Genomic DNA, 24,796 nt, shown 5'->3' with positions numbered 1-24,796 from the left:
GAGCTGCTTCTAAATTTTGGAGATTAATCCTTTCTCAGTTGCTTCATTTGCAAATATTTTCTCCCATTCTGAGGGTTGTCTTTTCGTCTTGTTTATGATTTCCTTTGCTGTACAAAAGCTTTTAAGTTTCATTAGGTCCAATTTGTTTATTTTTGTTTTTATTTCCATTTCTCTAGGAAGTGGGTCAAAAAGGATCTTGCTGTGATTTATGTCATAGAGTGTTCTGCCGATGTTTTCCTCTAAGAGTTTTATACTGTCTGGCCTTACGTTTAGGTCTTTAATCCATTTTGAGTTTATTTTTGTGTATGGTGTTAGGGAGTGTTCTAATTTCATTCTTTTACATGTAGCTGCCCAGTTTTCCCAGCACCACTTATTGAAGAGGCTGTCTTTTCTCCATTGTATATTCTTGTCTCCTTTATCAAAAATGAGGTGACCTTATGGGTGTGGGTTTATCTCTGGGCTTTCTATCCTGTTCCATTCATCTATATTTCTGTTTTGGGCCAGTACCATACTGTCTTGAGGACTGTAGCTTTGTAGTATAGTCTGAAGTCCGGGAGCCTGATTCCTCCAGCTGTTTTTCTTTCTCAAGATTGCTTTGGCTATTCGGGGTTTTTTGTGTTTCCATACAAATTGTGAAATTTTTTGTTCTGGTTCTCTGAAAAATGCCATTGGTGGTTTGATAGGGATTGCATTGAATCTGTAGATTGCTTTGGGTAATATAGTCATTTTCACAATGTTGATTCTTCCAATCCAAGAACGTGGTATATCTCTCCATCTATTTGTATCATCTTTAATTTCTTTCATCAGTGTCTAATAGTTTTCTGCATACAGGTCTTTTGTCTCCTTAGGTAGGTTTATTCCTAGGTATTTTATTCTTTTTGTTGCAATGGCAAATGGGAGTGTTTCCTTAATTTCTCTTTCAGAGTTTTCATCTTTATTGTATAGGAGTGCAGGAAATTTCTGTGTTTTAATTTTGTATCCTGCTTCTTTACCAGATTCATTGATTAGCTCTAGTAGTTTTCTGGTAGCATCTTTAGGATTCTCTATGTATAGTATCATGTCATCTGCAAACGGTGACAACCTTACTTCTTCTTTCCTGATTTGGATTCCTTTTATTTCTTTTTCTTCTCTGATTGCTGTGGCTAAAACTTCCAAAACTATGTTGAATAACAGTGGTGAGAGTGGACAGCCTTGTCTTGTTCCTGATCTTAGAGGAAATGGTTTCAGTTTTTCATCATTGAGAATGATGTTGGCTGTGGGCAAATCTGGTTTTTAAACTGATTGATTTTGAGAGACCCACAGTCTTCTAAACATGGGAATGACAGACTTTTATATTATGCGACACTTGTATTTAGCTATATATTGGTGTTATTAAACATTGCAGTGTTTTAACTTATGTATCTTCTTTAAGAAGTGGAACATAATTGTTTGAACGGAAGAGTGGTACATGTTTCAAGACTGTATGATTCCTTTGTAGGTGGACAATGGGATGGAATAATAATTATTATCCAGAAGGTGGTTAATTTTTGAAAGTTGTGTATCCTTCCAGTGCACACATTAGTGTGATACTGTTGTAAATTCTATTTTAAATAGTATTTATCTCAAACTGACAAGGTTATATTTTCTATCTATAGTCTTTTACCTTCCTAGTTGTGGTGAGTTTCAGAAATGATCTTTATTTTTAGTGAGTTAAGTACATTTCTGTATTATGGCATTTAAAATATTTTGTCCAGTTTTATTTAATAGGAGAGCTGGTCTGAATTGCTTAGATATTATTGGACGAGGAGGTTAGAAATTGTTGATCTGAGTTAATGTAAAGGAAACTAAATAGGAAAAGTCTCACAATTATACCATTTAAAGTAATAGCAGTAATATAGGTTATAGTACTTCCATTTTATTTCTATCAGCAGGCAAGAATCTCCAGCAGTTAAATTATAAAGAGGAATATTCTAATTATTTTTCTTAACAGATGAATATCCTTTTCCATATGATGTGATTGGTTCACAGGGTTGCAAAACAGTTTTAGTGCCAGCTTCTAATATGTTTGCCAAAGAAATGTGAAATATTTGTTTAGAATATTATGAAATTTAACTTCAAATTTAAAAAGAATGAGGATCAGTCTCTTATTATTTAAGTGCAATTTTAACTAGAAATTCTTTCACTAGGCGACCTTTTGAGGTCCTTTGCAGTCCAGAAGGATACTTTTGTGTTCCTGCTAAATTTATTTTTGAAATTAAACTAATGTTAATGTGATAGGCTATATGATATTTTCGTTAAATCGTTGGTTTTAGTTTATCATGTGTGTTGTTTTGCCTTTTTAGGAGGGGGTCAATGCTCAGTACAGCCATATTTGTCTATGCTGCTACATCTCCAGTGAATGGTTATTTTGGAGGAAGTCTGTATGCTAGACAAGGAGGTAATTTATGAGTTACTGCTTTGTATTTTTAATTATAGATGCTAATATTACACTGTGAGGTATATGGAATTTAAAATGTGCAGTACAGCCATTGTAAAGTCCTTTGTTATCCGATTTCACATAATCTCCACCATACCTATTATATGTTCTAATTTGCTTTTATGGAATCCTTGCATTTTATTTTCTAAAATTATGAATAATGAATAGATTTCTCCATTGTCCACTGTGAATTAGCCCTGAGGAACATGTAGGAGAGAGTGTATTTAAGTTATTGATACTATTTTGCTTTCAGGTGCCTAGTTCCCTAGTAGTGCTCCATGGGATGTTTCCACATAGAATATATAGCTTCATAGCCGAATGTAAAGGCATGTTTCATGGTTTATGGATAAATGTCTGGACAGTGAAAGAGCATAGGAAGGAAATCTGTTTACTTCTGTTGACTCTTAAATACTTATCAAAGGACATGCACAAAGATTTTCTGTTGCAATCTTTTGCTAAGAGAGCTTCATCTTGAATACCCCCTTGCTTCTTTACTACTGTGACCTGGAAATGACGGGGTATACATGGATGATACGAGGACACTGCTCCTTGGTGTTTCTTGCTGTGATGGCATTCAGGGTTTTTAAGTTCCTTTTTTTCCCCTGTAATTGTTTGGAGTCAGAAACGTGCAAAAAGTAGTAGATTAGCATATTTTAGTTTATGAATGACGGGTTGTTGAAAGACATTAAAATTATATTCCTAAGGATAGAGATTTCTTAATGTGATTTTCCCAGCCCATCCTAAGCAGTGTCGTCATTAGGGAATCCTGCCTTCTTTTAGTAGACTAGACATATCGTCTATAGGAGCTCAGAGCATTTAAAATTCCCTCAGGATATCCTGGTTTACCATGGCTTTTTAAAAAATTGGTCCTACCAGACTTAATGTGGTGTATACCTTCAGCAGAGAGAGTTCTCTGGATTGCCTGAGGGAGTATCATTGCAGATTCCTGACTATTTTAGTTAGCTGTTCAGTTTCTCTGTTCTACGTCTAGATATGGGAAATGAGTCTTAGCACACAGGTCTACCATCCTGAGGAAATAAGGATGCCTAAGGTAACTCCTACTTTGAATTTAACCTGAAAACTAGTTATGCTAAGAATTGTACAGTTTATGACGTCCAAAAAAGTCTCCACAGCAGAAACAGATTACCCAAAACAGGAAATTTATTCATCCTTGGACATAAATTTGCTTTTAGTCCAATTGCAAGTTAAGAACACCCAACCAAACTTTACTATACTTATTCTTGAAAGTTGACAGAGTTCAGACCTAAGCCTAGGAGTATCAAATCTTACCAGGAATAATCTAAAGGTTATTTTCTGATTGACAGTGCCCTGAGGAGGTCTGATCATGTCCTGATATTTTGTCTGAGCGATCCCTAAAACCAGGTGAATACAGAGGTCAGCCCAGAGAATCAAGGATTCTTCAGGTTATCTCAGGATCTGAACTACAGTGGAGCTCAAAGACTTCATACTGTCCTCAGTGCACTGGATAGTGCTCTAGACCCAATTTAAAGACCAGAGTCTCCAAGGGTGTTGGGGAGCAGTAGGAAGCACAATGCAGATGCCTGGGCCACTGATTGTACCCAGTGGAACGTACGTGGGATTCTTTTTGACTGTTGGAGGGAAAGGGAGAAAGAGAGAGTTGAATATAGCTGAATATAGAATTTATTAACCCGTGTCTGAATCTGAGAAGATAATGGAAAGTGCAGGAAAAGAGAATGCTAGGAAAGAGTTGGAATTTAATAAGAGAAATAATCATTTTAATTAGTTCTTACCCTTTTTGCTTTGTTCAAATGCTGAGTATTAGTTTAGAAAGGAGGGGTTCTTGAAACGTACCTGAGAAAGAAATTAAATAGAGGCAAAAGTTCAGAATCAAGGAGTTTTTCTGCAAGAATGTCAAGATCTGGGGTAGTAATTCTATGAGACAGATGTTTGAAAAGAACTTTATATAGAAGAAAATAAAAGTTAGGATATTGCTTGTTTTTCCTGTAGCACTTTCTGTTTGGGTCCTGTTGCTTATGGTTGTGGGGCTGAACTTTAATAGTGATCCCATGTTAAATCTTTACATTACGTTCCTGAGCAGTATGAAGATGTGTCCCGGAGGTGTGCTTGCTCATGTGCTCTGCTGGGTTAGAAAGCTAGCTCCTGTTGTGCTTCTGGTCATTATGAACTTGATTAAAAAATTTTTGATTACATAGTTTAAAAATTCTTTCCTTGGGTTATTTAAATAATAGATTCTCAGTAAGTAGAATTTTGGCAGTACAAAGAGGTTCAAAGAAATAGTAAAACTTATAAATATTTAGTTCTAATTGCTGAGAGGAAGCTCATGAAACACATTCTATTGATTTTTCCTTTTGAAACATAGAAATGAATTTAAATATATGTTTATAATCATAGAGCTAAGAGTAAATTTAGGGAACGTTAACCCAGGGGTTTTTAAACTTTTGTTTGTTTGTTTGTTTAAAGCAGTGTAACCCTCTTTTCAAATGAGAGCATATATGAAACTATAATGTGTGAAACTGTTGAAAATGAACTTGTTCTGTTGAAGCAGGGCTGGAGGACCTGGGCCCTTCCTTTACTGGTGACTTCATGGGCACCTCTTAGAAGCTCCAGAACTCCAAGTAACACCTAGGTGTTTGAAAACACCTTTCTAGGCCAACTTGTAGCCCAGAAAGATTGAGTGGTTTACCAACGTTCACAGCGGTTCAGTGGCAGAATCAGGACAAAACACCAGAATATTTTACCATAGTTCATTGCTCTTTTCCGGTACACCCACATCAAAAGCGTGTTTCCACTAGACATACTTGAATAGTTGGACTGGTCTTTATTAGCTGTTGTATTGAAACAGCTATTAGGATGTCAAATTTAAGTTCTTTACATTAAAATTTTAGATAATTTGGTACTAAATAACCACCTTTTAAACATTAATATATGTCTGTCTGTCTACCTAGCTCTCTGATTATTATAGTTTCCCTTTTCTTTCAGGAAGGAGATGGATAAAGCAGATGTTCATTGGTGCATTCCTCATCCCAGCTATGGTGTGTGGCACTGCCTTCTTCATCAATTTTATAGCCATTTATTACCATGCTTCGAGAGCCATTCCTTTTGGAACAATGGTGAGTTGCTTGCATCTTACCTTTAAACTGAAAGAGTGTAAGCATTCTCTAATGTGAGGCCTGCTGTCTCTCCAGAGAACCTCTTAACTAGGAGTTCTGCTATTTGCAGCCAGTCCCTACCCAGTCCTGGAAAGTTAGGTAAAGAACATTTTTTCTTGATTCTGTCAACCAATAAAGTGAAAGAACAGCTAGGGATAAACTGGTGAGTATATTTTAGAAGAATGATGACACACAAGCAACATGGGTGTTTTAATGTGGTAGGTGAGTGCAGTGGTAGGAAGTGAAGACTCTCCACAACATTTTTTTTTTTTTTTGGTAATAGTGTACTATTTTTAGAACCTTATGAAAGCATCTGTATTAATATTGATAATATATGTGCTATAGATACTAAAATCCTATCTCATATCTTACCTGTTATCACAGAGTTTGAAATGTTTTAGATTATTTAAATATATTAAAGCTAAAGCACAGAAATACTGGCGCTTTACACAGTCAACTCACAGTCTTCAGATTCTTCCTGTTGTCTTTTTACTAGAAACAACTTTAGGCCTGGAGTAGACTTTAGTCTTAATGTACACTTTGCAAACTTGCGCACACATGTACATATATGTATGCGAGTTGGAAGGTGGTTACTGCTTTTCAGAGAGGCAGTTAACTTGGTTAAGGTCATACAGATAGTTAACGGCAGAACTGTAACTGGAACCCATATCTCCATCTGAATTTTAATCGTTTTGGCTTTCTTTCTATTGTATGGGAGTTATTGAATGGTTTCACAGAAATTCCAGATGATTGGTTGTTTTACAGTCCAGGTTTTTCAAAGACACCTTGCATGTATATTTTTACTAAGTCTTTAATATTTTTTATTTAGGAATATTTTGCAGATTGCTTCAAAATTGAAAGCTTTTGTTTGTTTTTGTTTTTGCAGAGTAACTGATAAAGGTTAGGAAAGGGTAAAGTAATTAATTACATTCATTAATTAACTGGAAAAGAATTTGCTTCATAGTAGTTCCAGGCCATCAGGAAGTATATAGAGAGATTCAAGTTACTTCTTAAAGATGATCTACTGAATTAATTACTTTCATAATATTTAAAAAATTAAAATTCTGGTTCTGTTATAATTTTCATCATAAAGTTTTGAATTTGATGTGGTGAAAATTATATGCTTTGTTTCACTAAAATTATAAATTTTACCACTGTGTAAATGGGGTTTTAAATGTTAATATTCACTATAACTTGCCTTTAGATAATTTAATAATTACTAATTATTCAAATACAATATCAGACTCTCTGCTGAGCCAGAGATGGTTTGTAAAATTGATCTTTGGCATATAAAAGACTGGCTGTTGGTGCTTATTGGCCTCCTACAATGTCATGGTCTTAATTTGCATTCTAATTTATAATGAAGGAATGCTGAGTGAAGGGCATTCCACTGCCCTCAAGTTTTAATCAGGTGTGTGGTCTAACATTTTTTGCCTCTTTTTAAGCATATCAGAACTTGTTTAGAACATGAAATTTAAGAATTGATGTGAATGTTTGACCTAGTTGTCCATTAAGTGTTTTAACTACTTAAACTTATATTTTAAGTTATTTGACTTGTTGACATTATGAAGGAAATGGCTATATATTCTCACAAACTCCATGGTTCTCAACCGTGGGTACACATTAGAGTCACTGGGGAGTTTTAAAATTTCAATGCCCAGGGCTTCATCCTATGTCAATTTATCTGTCCTGCTTTAAACCCAGTCTCTACTATTTACCTGATTCTGGTTCCCAGCATCTGAGGATGGATCTGTCAGCTGAAAAGCTCCCAGACCACATGTGTCTGAGAAGCTGGTTCTCCTACTAAAATAGCCTAGTTTGAAAATCAGAGTCTTCAGATACTCTTATATGCTCTTCCCGAGGCCTTAGCTCATTCGGTCCCCCATTCCTTTGATCTCTTGGACATTGAGCCTTTTCTCTGGTGATCTTAGCTCTGGTTCTGTTTCTCAGAGATTCCACAATTGAAGGCTTAATCCAGATGTAGTCATAGTGACTTCAGCCTCTGTCTTGCCCTACAGAGGCACCAGAACAATGGGGATTTTGCCCACTTGGGATCTGGAGTCTTGTCAGAATACTGCTTTTGTCCCCAGGACTAGCCCAAGATAAGATTGAAAATGGATGAAATTTGTCTCTGGACCCCAAATTCTCTGCTCATGTGTACCTGATTATACATAAAAAGCCATTAAATCCATGCCAGATTAAACTTGTTGAATAATAGTCAATCTTAGCAGGTTAATAAAGGTAAAAGAAACATAAGTAGAGGGTGGTGGTGGTAATCTCAGCTAATGTCTAGTGTCCCAGACTTAAGTCATGGTTCCTAGAGAGTGTTACAAAACAATGTAAGAGAGCATTTAAATGAAACTTGGGGTCAAAGACTGTTCAGAGATGAACATACCTGTTTCTGAAGTTGGTGTGTTCTGGCAGAGGTACTATACAGAGAGTCAGAGAGAGTGTACTTCAAATTAAATTGTATCTGGTAAGGTAAAACCTTTTTCCTTTGGAATTTGTTCAGAAATGATTTAGGTGTTATACCCAGAGTTTTTGGTCCTATGAGAGTTTCTTGGGAATGAGGAAGGGTTTGCCAGGATATTCTGAAAAAAACATTTTAGGCATCAAGTCTTTTGTGGGTCGTAAATCTCAGATTCTTAATTTAATGTTATTGGAGGCTTTCAAAGGACAAAGAGCCAAGTTGCAGAGTTTTAAACTCAGAGGCAAGGTAGCGTAGAAACTAATAAACTTTCTAATCTACATATTACTCAGTTCAGAATGTACTGATAAATCCTTGACTTATCATACTTTATGGTTTTGTCTCTTAATGGGTAGAATAGTTGATGGAGAAGTAACAGGGGTCATGAGCCATGTAATATTTGTCATCTTGAGGTTTGTTTTAGCTTAGGAGGGGAATCATCAGAAATAGGCCCGAGGTTTTAGGAAATCAGATTTCACAAATATTTAGGGAAATGCTCTCTCATGACCCAAGTCTTGGGCCGTAACTGGGAAAATGGCTTGAGAATTTGAGGTTTTCAAAAATGAAATTCATGGGGACTTCCCTGGTGGTCCAGTGGTTAAGACTGCGCTTCCACTGCATGGGGCGCAGGTTCAACCCCTGATCAGGGAACTAGGATCCTGCATGCCGTGTGGCGTAACCCCCCCACACACACATGAAAAAAGAAATTCATGATATATAATCAGAAATTAACACAATGAGGAAAAAATGGAGACAAAGAGTAATGGATACATGCTATTTTGTGATCTCTCAAAGGTTGTGAGAAGAGTACAGTATACCTAAGTATGAAAGGATACTAAAGTCTATAAAGATAGTGTTAGAAAACCTCCGTTTCCTAACCTGAACTCTTGACAAGTGCTAAGGCTAACAAAAGGATTTTGTAAAAATATTTTGATAGCAAGACCAAAGGCTCATTACATGGGATCAGTGATGTAACAGAGTAAAAGAAGAATCGCTCTATCTCATTCTTTCTCTTTTTATTTTTCATCAAATAAAATAACCTTCAAACAAGAAAAGACAAGAGGAAATAATCCCTGATAAGAGGGAAGTGAAGCCTTAGATAAGGGGATTGATTGTACAGGAGTACCCAGCTGCCTTAGTAAGTTTAGTTGCTCATATAACTGATCTTTTAGAGATTCTGAGAGATCATGATGATAAGTAATGCTTGAATAACTGTGTAAGACAGAGGCAAATTGTTTTTCTAGAAGGAAAATGAAGAAAGTGGATTCTCCCTTACAAAACATAGTGAACTTGATGAGGCACAAGATTTTAGAATGTGTTATTAAAATTTACTTTTTAAATCACAGGAAGTAATGCACATTAGGAGCTGTTATGGATTCATTAAAACAAATTAAAACAAAAATGCCAGAACAACTTCAGTTCCTCTCTTCGGTAGGTTTTAGCAAGACTAGAAGAACAAAGAGTATAAATAAAGTATTATATCTTGTTGGACAAGATGGAGAAATGTGGGTAGAATAGTACAGTCAGGTAAACATGTAAATAATTATAGAATTAAAGTATTGGTATGATATTACCCATAATATGTCACATACTGTCTTTTAGTAGAACATGACAGATATTCTTGACTTTGACCTATCCAAATCATTGTTGATGACATATAAAGGCACAGTGATCTGATGATTAAATTGAACAAGGACATGAGATGGGTGTGGGGCAGGGACTAGTAATATGGAATGATGAAGACAGCATCTAAAATGATCTCAACTGACGGAAGTGATGTGCCATATCTAACAAGATGAGTTATAGTAAGGACAGGTACATTTGCATAGCATTTTGTACTTTACAAAACACTTTCACACCCCTTGTCTCACCTGGTTTTCAGAAGAACTCAAAGAGATAGAGATAGTGGTATGCATTATCCCGCTTTTACCAAGCAAAAAACTAGGATTCAGTTTTTCACTTAAAGTCACATTTTCTTTGTTGTGGTGCTGGTGGTGGTGATGATCTGTTTTAGTTTTTTTTTCTTTTTTTCCTTTCTGCCCGGAGTTCAGGTTTATGCCGAGAGCAGTGAATGAAGAATGTTTTATGCCTTTTTTTGGTCTGTATGTTTTTACAGCTGTATTGAAGTATAATTAACGTATGATAAATTGTATCTATTTAAAGTGTGGCAAGCTTTGATATATGTATATATTTGGGAGACAGTCACCACAATTTTAAAAAAGTTATTTATCAAGTCCAGAAGTTTTGTTATATACCTTTGTAATTTATCCCTTTTTCCTCCTCCTTCCTTCCCTCTTTCTTTTTTAAATCTATTTATCTATTTATTTATTTATTTATTTTTGGCTGCGTTGGGTCTTCGTTGCTGCGTGTGGGCTTTCTCTAATTGCTGCAAGCAAGGGCTACTCTTCGTTGCAGTGCGCAGGCTTCTCATTGCGGCGGCTTCTCTTTGTTGCGGAGCACGGGCTCTAGGCGCGCGGACTTTGGTAGTTGTGGCACGTGGGCTCAGTAGTTGTGGTGTGCAGGCTCAGTAGTTGTGGTGCACGGGTGTAGTTGCTCTGTGGCATGTGGGTTCTTCCCGGACCAGGGCTCGAACCTGTGTCCCCTGCATTGGCAGGCGGATTCTTAACCACTGTGCCACCAGGGAAGTCCCTCTCTTTCTTTCTTTCCTTTTTCTTTTTTTTACTTTAAAAATTTTCTTTTTCCCTTCCCTTTTTCATTCTCAGGTAACCACCGGTCTGCTCTCTGTCATCTTAGATTAGTTTGCATTACCTAGAATTTCATATAAGTAGACTCACACAGTATGATCTTTTTTTGGTCTTTTTTCACTCAGAAAATTATTTTAAAAATCTCTTGATGTTGTTGCATATATTAATAGTTTTGTTCCTTTGTATTGCTCAGTAGTATTTTATTGTAAGGGAAGTACCACAGTTTGTTTATCCACTTACCCAGTAATGAACTTTTGAATTGTTTTCAGTTTTTGGCTATTACATACAAATCAAGCTGCTGTGAGTATTCATATGTAAATCTTTGTGTGGACATATTTTTTGATTCTCTTGGATAAATAACTACAGTGGAATGACTGAGTCATATTATAGCTTAACTTTTCAAGAAACTATTAAACTTTCCCAAAGTGGTTTTGCCATTTTACATTCCCACTAGCATTGTATTTATAAGGGTTCCAGTTGCTTCACATTATCTCCAGTACTTGATATGGTCAGTCTTTTTAATTTTAGCCATTATAGTAGAAGTGTAGTGTTGTCTCATTGTGGTTTAAATTTGCATTTCCCTAATGACTAATGTTGAAGATATTTTTGTGTACTTATTTGCCATCCATATATATTCTTTAATGAATGTTTAAATCTTTTGCTTATTTTTTATAGCTTGTCTTGTTGAATGGTAAGAGTTCTTTATGTATTGTAGATACTAGTCCTTTGTCTTATATGTAGCTTGCAAGTATATTCTCCCATTTTGTGGCTTGTCTTTTCATTCTCTTAAGAGTATCTTTTTTTTTTTTGATGGTTTTGCCCCACATCTGCTTGATATTAATTGGGCAAGATGGGGACATGCTTTTTTTTTTTAATTAATTAATTTATTTTTGGCTGCGTTGGGTCTTCGTTGCTGCACGCAGGCTTTCTCTAGTTGCGGTGAGCAGGGGCTACTCTTCATTGTGGTGTGTGGGCTTCTCATTGCGGTGGCTTCTCTTTGTTGTGGAGCATGGGCTCTAGGTGCGTGGGCTTCAGTAGTTGTGGCACGCAGGCTCAGTAGCTGTGGCTATTGGGCTCTAGAGCTCAGGCTCAGTAGTTGTGGCGCACAGGCTTAGTTGCTCCATGGCATGTGGGATCTTCCCAGACCAGGGCTCGAACCTGTGTCCCCTGCATTGGTAGGTGGATTCTCAACCACTGCGCCACCAGGGAAGTCCAAGAGTATCTTTTGAAGAGCAAAAGTTATTAATTTTGAAGTCCAATTTATTGATTTTTTTCCTTTTACGATTTGTGCTTTTCTGTCTTTTAAGAAATCTTTTGCCAAATCAAAGATCAGTAAGTTTTCCTCATATGTTTTCTTCTAGAAATTTGATAGTTTTTGCTCTGAAATATAGGTCTATGATCCATTTGTAGTTAATTTTATATATTGTATGAGTTAAGGGTCAAGGGTTTTGTTTTGTTTTGTTTTGCTTATGGCTCTTCATTTGTTCTAGCACCATTTGTTGAAAAGATTACTCTTTCTCCACTGATTTCCCTTAGCACTTTTATTGATAATCAATTGACCACGCATCTATGTGTATCTATTTCTGAACTTTTTTTTCTGTTGCATTGATTAATTTGTTTTTTGGATTTTTTTGATGCCAGTATCACACTGTCTTGATTATTGTAGCTTTACAATAAGTCTTGAAATCAGTTCTTTTTCAGAGTTGTTTTGGATTTTTTAGGTTCTTTGCATTTGCATGTTAAGTTTAGAATCGGCTTGTCAATTTCTACAAAAAACCCTGAGGTTTTGATTAGGATTGCATTAAAACTATGGATCAATTTGGGAAGAATTCACATCTTAACATTATCTTAAGTCTTTTGATTAATGAACACAGTATATCTCTTGACTTATTTAGGTATCTTTACTTTTTCTTTGTAATGTTTTATAGATTTTAATATTTAGGTTTTGTACAGCTTTTATTGAAATTACCCCTAAGTATTTCATATTTTTTATGCTATTTGTAAATGGTATTTTTTAAATTAAAAATTCTGATTGCTTGTTGCTAGTGTATAGAAAAACAGTTGATTTTTGCACGTTGGCTTTGCATCCTGCACCTTTGCTAAACTCACTTATTAGTTCTAATTTCTTTTTTGTAGATTCCTAAAGATTTTTTTACATAGATTGTCATGTTGTCTGAGAATAAAGACAATTTTATTTCTACCTTTCTAATCTGTATGCCTTTTATTTCTTTTTCTTGCTTATTGCACTGGCTAGAACCTCTAGTACAATGTTGAATAGAAGAGGTGAGACCAGACTTCTTCTCTTGTTCCCAATCTTAGGGGGAAAGTATTCAGTCTTGTGCCATCAAGAAATATTACCTGTAGTTTTTCCATAGATGTCCTTAATCAAGTTGATGAAGTTCCCCTCTATTCCTAGTTTGCTGAGTTTGTTTTATTGTGAAGGGAGGTTGGCTCTTGCAATGATTTTTTCTGCACCTTTTGAGATGATCTATGATTTTCTCTTTTTAGTCTGATAATATGATGAACTGCATTGATTGATTATTGAATCTTAAACCAATCTTGCATTCCTTTGATAAACCTCAATTTGTAATATAGCTGGATTCCATTTGCTAAAATTTGTTGCTTTTTGTTTTGAACCTATATTTATGAGAAATATTGATCTGCAATTTTCTTATAATGTCTTTTTTTATGGTTTTGGTATCAGGATAATGCTAGCATTATAGAATAAGTTTTTAACTTCAAACCCATTGTTTCTTCTATTACAGTATTGAAGTTGCCCAAGAAACAGAATGGGGAGTTATTAATTAGCATGTTGAAAATATCTATAAAATAGATAGGCTTCTTATAAGCATTTGTGTTTACGTTGGCAATGTCCTGATTGTTAGGTTTGATTATTATCAACATGCTTAAATTGAAGCTAAATAATTTTTATATAGAAATAAAGGCATAAAATGTATAAGGTAGAAAAGGAGTCATAAAAATTGCCTACTCTGAGCAAGTGTCAAGGAAATGCGTAAACGTAATGACTGACAAGATGATATATTTTCTGAGAATCACCTTACATATAAGCAGTTACTGTCTATCATCCTCAGTAAAATTTATATCCTTTAGTATTCCATAATAGCCCATCTTAGGCTGCCTTTTCCCTTTCCCTTCCACTCACACCACAGATTTCCTTAGAAGGCCAGTCTGGAAATAAAGATAGAATAATAGTCACATTCTTAGTCTGTGACTGAGGTTGAGAATAGTTGACCAGTTGGTACATCTTTGGGGTATTAAGCAGTGATAGGCAGTACTTGTTTCTGTCTTGTTCTCATTGTAGCTAGGGGAGGCCCTCAACCTGGAGTGAGTCCTTCCTTCCCCCGTCCCTGTTTTCACTTTTCATTGGTCCATGAACAGAGGCTAGGAAGCTCTAGGGGTGGGCCCTGTATTAGTTTGAGTTCCAGGGTTTTCACCAGTGTATTAGACTAATGGTTTTTTAACTTTTAGTTGTTAAATTTCATTTTAAACGAAAGCTTAATGCAGAAGCCCAATAAAGAAAACAGATACAAGCTTGATTCTGTTAGTATAAATAAATTTTGCAAATTCAGTTTTTTTAGCATTCTAAATTTAATGAGAGCAATAAAGTTGCGATGAATGCAGACTTAATACCAAGGGGTACAGGTAACATTCTTCTTCAGTAACCAGTTTGTTTGGTTGAATATCAGTATTGAGAAAAATCCTGACTTCTCGGATAATTTAGTTCCATGTGACTTTTTTTTTTTTTAAATAGCTTGCCTTGCAGTCTCAGAGTATTTTTCAAGTAAAGTCATCTAGAACTTGGACATAAAGGAGTAGGAAATTGGTTTCACAGTTCAGTCACTAACAATTTCTAACAGACTGCTCACATTTTTTATCATGTATTAAAAAGTCAGGAAAAGGGGAAAAAATTAAATTCTGAACAGTTGATATTGTCTTGATGAGACCATTTATAGGTTCCTTTGATGACTGCTGTTATGCTTTGATTAAGCACACAAGGCAAGATATGCCCTCATTTCACCTGCCACTTAATTGCTTGTGACATGCATGTGCTGTAGTGCATTTGCTTGTAAAGCTTTTAGTGAGCAAGTATGTGCAGGCCTGAATTGGGTCGGGGTGGAGGATGGGGAGGGAGAACAAAAGACCAGTGTAGCATTACAAGCCTTCCTAATCAATGACACATTTACTAGGAGTCCAAATATATACACAGAGATAGCAGGAGAAACTTTATTCTGACGTTTGCATGAAAATGGTTAACGTGATTGTGGTATCTCCAGTTATTAATATTTGATATAGAACTAATTTGAGTGTGTATATTTTTATTACACTTAAAAATATTATTAAAAAAAAATATTTTCAAAAGGATATTCAAATCAAATGCTTGTGGAATTCCTGAAACTCTCCAGCAGGACCTGAGGTTCTATGGAACAGTTTGAAGACCACTCTGCTAGACCATTGTCATTCCACATAGGAATGTTTTCTCCAGCTTCTCTTCAATCCTTATCTGAAATTAGAATTCTGGTAAATTAAGGGGAAAATACATAGGTCTCTATCACAGTGTGTTAATATTTATGAGTTTTATATGCTTAATGATAGCAAAATAATAATTTAAAAAGCAATCAACAATGAATAAAAAAAATTGAGACAGAATTCACCCCCCAAATATGAGGTATGTATAATTCACAATATATCGTAGTATTTAAAATATCTTTAAAATGTCTGCTTATTTTTTATGTTTCACATATTCTTGTTATTTATATGGGCAAAAATTCATATTTTTTTATTTTTTATTTATTTATTATTATTTTTTTTTTGCGGTACACGGGCCTCTCACTGTTCTGGCCTCTCGCGTTGCGGAGCACAGGCTCCGGACGCACAGGCTCAGCGGCCATGGCTTATGGGCCCAGCCACTCTGCGGCACGCGGGATCCTCCCAGACCGGGGCACGAACCCGTGTCCCCTGCATTGGCAGGCGGACTGTCAACCACTGCGCCACCAGGGAAGCCCAGAAATTCATATTATTAACAGGTCTAAACTGAGACATCAATGATTTGCCTTTCTAAGTCTGAGCTTTAAAATGGAATTTCAGAACTCTCTTAACTCTCATACATTTATACAAGTTTTACCTGAAAGGAAGATGATAATACTCTTTGGCTTGTTTAACACACACAAGCACACATAAGGATATAATGAAGATGCAGAGTTTTCACAATGTTGCTTCAAAATAGATTCTTTCCTTCTCATGTGATCACTGTGAATTTTCTACCCCACACCTCTTCATTTCTCTCAGTCAGTTTCTTCACAGTTTTCATTCAGCTTTTCTCTCACTTTTACTTTTTTTTCCCATCAAGGTACATTTTATTGAGTTTTTTTAAAATTTAATTTAATTTTTTTTATATACAGCATGTTCTTATTAGTCATCAATTTTAAACACATCAGTTGTATACATGTCAATCCCAATCGCCCAGTTCAGCACACCACCATCTCCACCCTCCCTGTGGCTTTCCTCCCTTGGTGTCCATACATTTGTTCTCTACATCTGTGTCTCAACTTCTGCCCTGGAAACCGGTTCATCTATACCATTTTTCTAGGTTCCACATACATGTGTTAATATACGATATTTGTTTTTCTCTTTCTGACTTACTTTGCTCTGTATGACAGTCTCTAGATCCATCCACATCTCCACAAATGATTCAATTTCATTCCTTTTTAGGGCTGAGTAATATTCCATTGCATATATGTACCACAACATTTTTTTAATTAATTTATTTTATATTTATTTTTGGCTGCGTTGGGTCTTTGTTGCTGTGCACGGGCTTTCTCTAGTTGTGGTGAGAGGAGGCTACTCTTTGTTGCAGTGCATGGGCTTCTCATTGTGGTGGCTTCTCTTGTTGAGGAGCACTGGCTCTAGGCACACGGGCTTCAGTAGTTGCAGCACATGGGCTCAGTAGTTGTAGCTCGTGGGCTCTAGAGCGCAGGCTCAGTAGTTGTGGCTCACGGGCTTAGTTGCTCCACGGCATGTGGGATCTTCCCAGACCAGGGCTCGAACCCGTGTCCCCTGCATTGGCAGGCGGATTCTTAACCACTGCGCCACCAGGGAAGTCCCTGTACCACAACTTCTTTATCCATTCGTCTGTTGATGAGCATTTAGGTTGCTTCCATGACCTGGCTATTGTAAATAGTGCTACAATGAACATTGGGGTGCATGTGTCTTTTTTGAATTATGGTTTTCTCTGGGTATATGCCCAGTAGTGGGATTGCTGGATCATATGGTAATTCTGTTTTTAGTTTTTTAAGGAACCTCCATACTGTTCTCCATAGTGGCTGTGTCAATTTACATTCCCACCAACAGTGCAAGAGGGTTCACTTTTCTCCACACCCTCTCCAGTTGTTTGTAGATTTTCTGATGGTGCCCATTCTAACGGGTGTGAGGTGATACCTCACTGTAGTTTTGATTTGCATTTCTCTAAAATTAGTGATGTTGAGCAGCTTTTCATGTGCTTCTTGGCCATCTGTATGTCTTCTTTGTAGAAATGTCTGTTAAGGTCTTCTGCCCATGTTTGGATTAGGTTGTTTATTTCTTTAATATTGAGCTGCATCTCACTTTTACTTTTGATTTATTAGAACCCCAAAATGTATAATTGAAAGAGATCTTAGAGGTGATTCAGTCCTATTCCAGTTTTAGAAGTTCAGAGTGAAATAATCCTAACCAGATGCTGGCTGGAAAAGAGCTTGAGTGTGTCTCCTTGAGTGTACAGATTCATATAAAGAAAAAAAAATCACAAAAATAAATTTATTTATTAACTAACCATTTTGGTTCTAGAATCTCTGTGTGGTCTTCCCTGTAACTTTAGACTTTGAATTACTAATTGGCAGAAAAATACTCATTATTTTAGTAATACACATATGTACATAAATAGTGATATTCTTCTATTTTTAAGATCCTAAGGCATTGTAGAATAGAAATGTGCAGACAGATTGAGACAGGCAGATCTGAATTGAAATCTTAGTTCGGCCACCTACTAATTGTGTGATCATGGGAAGTTACTTAGCCTCTCTCAAGTCTCATTTTCTTCATCTGTAAAGTAGAAAAATAACATGTATAAAGGTCCTTGTGCATATTAGGAGCTCAATGAAGTGTAGGCAAGTAAATAAGTTGGTTATAATGATAAAAGATAAAGGATATGTTAAAAGCATGACAGCTGAAAGTGAAAGGAGAGGAAAAAAGGATTGTAGTAGGGACAGTATGGAAGAATAGGAAAAATTGGGAACTACAGTAGATAGGAAACAGTTCAACTTGTATTTAGTTTAATTCTAATATTCGAAAGCACATTCTTTTCCTATTGCCATTAGTATATATTCTGCACAATTTTAACCCATATTGAACTTAAACATTTTCTCTTGTGATCAAATTGTATTTAAATTTTTAAGTGTCGTTTTTACTTGTTTTTATTAGTGTTATTGTTCTCTGAGTAATCACACATATTTTAATTTAATTTACAGGTGGCCGTTTGTTGCATCTGTTTTTTTGTTATCCTTCCTCTAAATCTTGTTGGTACAATACTTGGCCGAAATCTGTCAGGTCAACCGAACTTTCCGTGTCGTGTCAATGCCGTGCCTCGTCCCATACCGGAGAAAAAATGGTAAAGAGAATGCTAAATTTTATGTGATTGCTTCTCACAATATATAAATTCCTAAGGCTATTATGTATACATAATTTTTAGAATTGGCATGTATTTATAAGTTTAAACTTAAGAATTTGTCTTTTTACTTTTTCCTTCAATTTATATTGCTAGGAGTAGTAATAAATGATATGCTTATTTCACTTTTTTGAATATTGGTGCCATTTACAGAGAAATCAAATGCTTTGGTAAGTACACTAGTGCACAGAGGTGGGTGGGACCTAAAGCGGCAGCCGTTGTATAACTGCAGTCTATAAACCAGATTTGACCTGCTGCCTGTTTTTATAAATAAAATTTTGTTGGAATATAGCCATGCCTGTTGATATATTGTCTGTGACTGCTTTTACAGGGTGGCATCAAAGTTGAGTAGTTATGACAGAGACCATATCACCTGCAAAACCTGAACCTGAAATACTTACTGTCTGAACCTTTACAGAAAAAGATTGCTAACCCCTGACTTCTAATTTCACTTTCCTTTCCAGATATTTTATTATTTGAAACAACATTGACTTATAGCCATAGATTTTGTATCAAATGAGAGAGGAATTAGTAGTGAGACCAATTATAACTTACCGACCTATGTTCTTTACCTTCACTTCTGGGATAGTATAGAATCTCTCAAATACATTTTTCTCATTTTATGCACAAAATGTATTTTTGAGGCTCTCCCATAATTCAAGATTTAATCCTGACAAAGGATGACAGGTATTTCTGTTTAACAGCTAAAGCGATTCTTCTATTGCAATAGTGTAAGCATATAGTTCATTTGACCATTCAGCTTTGAAATAGTGATTCTTGATGGATTTTTAACTTGAGATGGTTTGTATTTTTTCAACTTTTGGACATAAAATGAGATGTTACTAATACGTTTATATTTCTAATTTTCATAATTCAAATTTGAACAAAATGTGAACTCATTATATGTTTTGCTTTTTAAGATTAGTAAATTGAGGACTTCCCCAGCAGTCCCGTGGTTAAGACTCCACCCTTCCACTGCAAGGGGTGTGGGTTCTATCCCTAGTGAGGGAACTAAGATCCCATGTGCCGCATGGCGCAGCCAAAAAAAATAAAATAAAAATAAAAAATAAAATAAAATTAGTAAATTGAACGTTTTAGTGCTGATTTATGCTATTCTGCATTCTTTATTTTCCTAATTCTTACTTGCAAACATAAATAGAACAGTCTTACTGTACATTTGTTTTATTCCCCATCTCATAAGAATAGCTATACGGTCGACTCTACATAGTCATAATAAGGGATATATATTGAAAAGCCTCCATTCCTAGATATTTTGCTATATTGTAAGTATAACTTATGTTTAAGTACTTATATAGTCTTTTGTAGACTTGGAGGTATGTAGACATTTGCAGAAGTGGAGGCTGAATGAAATAGCCCCGTAGTGTAAAGGAGAATGATCTGTTCTAGTCCTAGGAATTGTCCGTGTTCTTTTTCTCTAGGATTGGTGCTTATGAGAACTTTTGTAGTCTGTTTTTTAAAGTCAGTTTTATCTTCAAATCAAGATTAGACTGTTAAGGCTCATTGATACCCTAATGTTTGTTCCTTTACCCATTACTGGGGAGGATAAGGTTAAAGGAAAAGCATAGAAATCACAAAAGTTCCTCTGGGTCACTAGGGCTGGTGAAGGAGAGGAAGGAGCAACACGCGACCTTGCTAATAACCATGGGTCACATTTAGGTGTAGGAAGCCTTGCGTGTCTCTTCATTTTCTTTATATAGTTGTATGGGAACCAAAATCTGAATACTAGATCTGGCGGGCATGTCATTTTTAACCTCTGTGGATCTTGGCTTTCTATAAAAGGAGGAAAGAAGACTAGACTTTAAAATTCTTTTTTTCGGCTCTCAAACTCATTTTCTTCTCAGTTTTGTAGTTTGTTCATTTCAGCAATAGTAGTTTACTATCTTTTATGTGCCACATACTGTGCTGGACACTGGGAATACCTAGATGAATAGCTTCTGCATGCCAGGGTTTATAATCTAGTGAGGTATTTAATTAGACAGTACAGTATAGTGTGGTAAGTGCTGCCATGGAGTTACGTTCAAGAGACAGTGGAAGAACCCACCTCTTCTTGGGAGACCCGAGAAAGGCTTTATGGGGCGAACACTTGAGTCAGTGCTCGCAGGAGAGAACCGTGAGACAAGGGAAGGCATTGCAGGTGGAGAATTACCGATTGCAATCAGTAAATGTTTGTTGAGTGAATGAATGAGGTTTGAATTTTATTTTTTATTCATTCTTTGACTCCTTTTATAACTCAGAACCCATAATACCTTAATTGTGTGATTCATAGGAGAACAAGTTACTGAACCAAGGAAAGCATGAGCAAAGAGATTGGCAAGGCCACAATTTGGGAAACATTATTTCAGATGCAGGGGGGTCTCAAGACTTTTCTTTCCCTATGGCTTTCTGTAAGGTAAATGACGAAAATTTTTAGAAGTTACTGAAAAGTATAGAACAGGAGCAAATACTCATAGTTTTTCTTGAGTTCTGCCAGTAAGCAAGTATTTGTGTTCCACAAGTTCTTATCTCGGCCTTTAATGTCAAAAAGAATTTTGACTATAACCTATGGCTAATTTGAAGTCCCCTCTCAGTATTGTGCCTCTTTGAATTTTTGTTTTTCTGTTTATTGGTTTGTTTCTATCCTTAGGTTATTTTTAAGTACCAAGCATCTGATTTCTATTATCAGGGTTTATATAATATAATGTGGAAATCATACTAGAAGTTTACTGTTAATTTTAATATTTTCCAGGTTCATGGAGCCTGCAGTTATTGTTTGCCTGGGAGGAATTTTACCTTTTGGCTCAATCTTTATTGAAATGTAAGTTTTGGCAATGTATTTATGCTTTGGGGGATTTCATTGTAATAAGAAAATTTAGGAGTTAGGATAGGTATAGAATCATCAGATGGGCAGGCATCTAACAGAGTTAGTTTGTTAAGTCCATGCTTCTAGAAAGGGGTCTATGTAGTCTGTCAAAAGGTGGTTTTCGGGCTTCCCTGGTGGCGCAGTGGTTGAGAGTCTGCCTGCCGATGCAGGGGACACAGGTTCGCGCCCTGGTCCGGGAAGATCCCACATGCCGCAGAGCGGCTGGGCCCGTGAGCCATGGCCACTGAGCCTGCGTGTCCTGAGCCTGTGCTCTGCAACACAGGGAGAAGCCGCAACAGGGAGAGGGTCCGCGTACCGCAAAAAAAGAGTGATTTTCTGCTTTGTTCTCAAATATTTAGGTGAAGCTTATACTGTTTTTGTATTGTGTTCTAGACCTTTCTCACCAAACAGGAGATCTTAGAAGTCAAAGCATGCATGCTAGAGAATGCATGCATGTCAGACTAGCCTTTGATCAGCTACATGATATAAGAAATTACTGATTTTTATTTTTAAAATATTTCTAAGGGTCCAGGGAACTAGGTAAACCATTACCTACCAGTTAGTCAAGATCCTGACATCTTTGGTTACACATTCATTCCTAGTCTTCTTCCATCAAGGCCCACAGGAGTGCTGGGAATTATGTATGTGTTTCGGGGGGGAGATATGCCATCTTGTGCCCAGTTACCATGCTTCATATCTGCATCCTTGGTCCCCACTGCAAAATATAAGCATTTCTTTTCTCAGCCTGTGTTCCAATGTTCCTTGACGGGAATGCTCTGGCATCTTAGAAGAGACAGTTCTTTGTATGGGACTTTTTCAAGAACTGCAGTCATACACCTCTGGATCCTGCCCATGAAATGCCAGTCATTGTGACTACTCAAAATTTCCTTACACGTTTCCAGACGCCCCAGTGCTGATTCTCTCCTGTACAGTGGATGCCTCCTTAAGAGGTGTGATTGAATCTGACAGTTGGTTAATTGGAAAAGTTGGCTCATGTAAGGGAATTATTAAAAAAAGATACATACATAACATTATTTTAACTTAAAACAACTAAAGGTACATCTTTCACTGATTTTAAAAAAATATAGAGAGCCAAGGTCTTGCCTTTGTACCTAGTTGACGTTTCCATCATTTTTACCTTTGAAATTCATAATGCATCTTCTGTATTTTCCAAACTTTTTAAAGTGGAGCAGGAATGTAAAGACCTGTCTGAAGTATCCTAAGTGCAGAATCCTTCTAGATTTGTACATTTGTCCCCCAGTCTTTTATAGTTGTCTCACCCACGCCCAGTTTTATCACTTGTTTTTAGTGGCTCACCTTATTGAATTTTTCCAAAGTATTCAACATAATTTTCATAGAAATCATAATTCTTTTAGCTATCATGTTTATTTCTTTATGTGACATTTAAATTGTCTAATTACACGAATAAGGACAACTGACATAGATTTGGGCCACTCCTGGGGGTCACCTGCCAGCTGTGGGTATTAGTCGGCACCTTAGAGGGATTGGAGAGCATGTCACTCTAGCTCATGGTTTAATAAAAACCAGTTCGAGAAATTCTTTTGTACTTTCTGACTTGTGTCCTCACCCTGATTTGACTTGCCACTATTTTTTCCTTCCTTCCCTGTCCATGCTACCTTGTGGATCACATCTCTTCCTGTTTTCTCGGGTACTCTGTTCTGTTTGGTAGCCACTCTGCTGTATCTTTAACTTCTCCGCTTTGACCACCCTCACACCTGTTCTCCTCTTGGTAGCCACAGTGGTCTTTTTAAGGTATCAGTCTGATCATGTCACTTATTTGCTAAAGACTTCTCATTTTCATTGAGGTAAGGTCCAAACCCCATCACATAGTCAATAAAGACCTTCATAATATAGAATCTGGCCCTGTTCTCTTCCCCAGCCTCATCTCTTATCTCTCACAGTTCATTTGAAGTTCTAGCCATACTGAATTACTTTGAGTCTTTCTAAATACAGTGAATTCCTTTGTGAGCCTTTGCCTTTGCTGTTCCAATGCATGGAATATTCTTCTAGCTCCCCACCCACCATGCCTTATCTGATTCTTCTCACCACCCTTCCCTACCCCCAGAGCCCCACCCAGCCAAACCAGTAAGTTGCCCCTGTTAGGTGCATTGGAGAAGCACTTGTGTGTCATGATTGCCCCTTTACTAGTTCCCACTGAACTAATCTCCTTCAGAGTAAAGACTTTGTCTTCAATTCTGTTCTCACTGCTTCTCTGATATGTATAGGGCCTCTGTAAATATCTGTTGAAAGAATTGGTGATAAATAAGGTAACTAACAAGCAGAAGGGAACAAGAAAAAGAAAAGAGGCTAAAAAACCCTTTTTGGGGCTTCCCTGGTGGCGCAGTGGTTGAGAGTCCACCTGCCGATGCAGGGGACACGGGCTCGTGCCCCGGTCCGGGAAGATCCCACATGCCACGGAGCAGCTGGGCCCGTGAGCTGTGGCCGCTGGGCCTGCGCGTCCGGAGCCTGTGCTCCGCAGCGGGAGAGGCCACAGCAGTGAGAGGCCCGCGTCCCGCAAAAAAAAAAAAAAAAAAAAACGCTTTTTGTTTAACTATGGTTTGTGTAATGGAATTAGAATAAAGGGTCTCTTTTTGGTATAAAATCTTAATGCCCTTTCTTTTGTGGTACTGTGAAAATGGCATGAAGCTTCCATAGGCTTTCTTTTCCTAATTATTTTTATTTTCCTAATTTTATACATTATTACTATATCAAACCTTTTTTTAATTTAATAGGGTGTTTTATAAAATATAAAATACATTGTTTATAAAGTGTCATATCTAGAAAAAAATGAAAGAACAAGGAAATTGACTTTATTTAAAAAATAACAATTTTTAGCTATTTTCATTTCCATAGTATACTCCTTAAGTTTCTAATTTATTTAGTTTGCTTAGAGATGGATACCCTACCCTACTAATGAGTGTGTTCTTGAAAGATTATCTAAGAAAATATTTTTGAGAGAATTTTAAATGACTTGATGAAAAGGGGGTAAGGGAAACTGTTGGAAGTTACTTGAAAGAAAAATACTGAGATTTAAGTGAGAAAAAAGTGAGAACTAAGATGCAAGTGAGATTTAGCAAGAGCAGTGTGAGCTACATGAATAAAGACTAGAAAACTGTGTCTTCGTTGTGTTGTATTTAGGTATTTCATCTTCACATCTTTCTGGGCGTATAAGATCTATTATGTCTATGGCTTCATGATGCTGGTGCTGGTCATCCTGTGCATTGTGACCGTCTGTGTGACCATCGTGTGCACATACTTTCTACTAAATGCAGAGGATTATAGGTGGTGAGTACTTATTTCTGGGAAGAACCTCTGGGGACCATAATATTTTAAAATAAGATTCCATTTGAAGTGTATCAAGTGGAGTAAAAGATCTGTATAGAAATTTTCCTCCTTAAGATAGTATAGGGATTTTTTTT

General features: G+C 36.5%; 1 protein-coding gene across 1 annotated transcript in view; it reads left to right on the top strand.

Moving 5' to 3' along the window:
- Positions 1 to 24,796, top strand: part of TM9SF3 (transmembrane 9 superfamily member 3) — a 76,566-nt gene that overhangs the window by 35,009 nt on the left and 16,761 nt on the right. Inside the window, exons 8-12 of the mRNA XM_060125683.1 lie at positions 2,322 to 2,416; positions 5,438 to 5,568; positions 18,300 to 18,439; positions 21,243 to 21,311; positions 24,516 to 24,662. Of these exons, the coding sequence (XP_059981666.1) occupies positions 2,322 to 2,416; positions 5,438 to 5,568; positions 18,300 to 18,439; positions 21,243 to 21,311; positions 24,516 to 24,662 (582 nt within the window). The remainder of the gene's footprint in view (positions 1 to 2,321; positions 2,417 to 5,437; positions 5,569 to 18,299; positions 18,440 to 21,242; positions 21,312 to 24,515; positions 24,663 to 24,796) is intronic.

Source organism: Lagenorhynchus albirostris, chromosome 16, assembly GCF_949774975.1.
Source record: "Lagenorhynchus albirostris chromosome 16, mLagAlb1.1, whole genome shotgun sequence".
Lineage (NCBI taxonomy): Eukaryota > Metazoa > Chordata > Mammalia > Artiodactyla > Delphinidae > Lagenorhynchus > Lagenorhynchus albirostris.
This window is presented reverse-complemented; position numbering and strand designations above follow the sequence as displayed.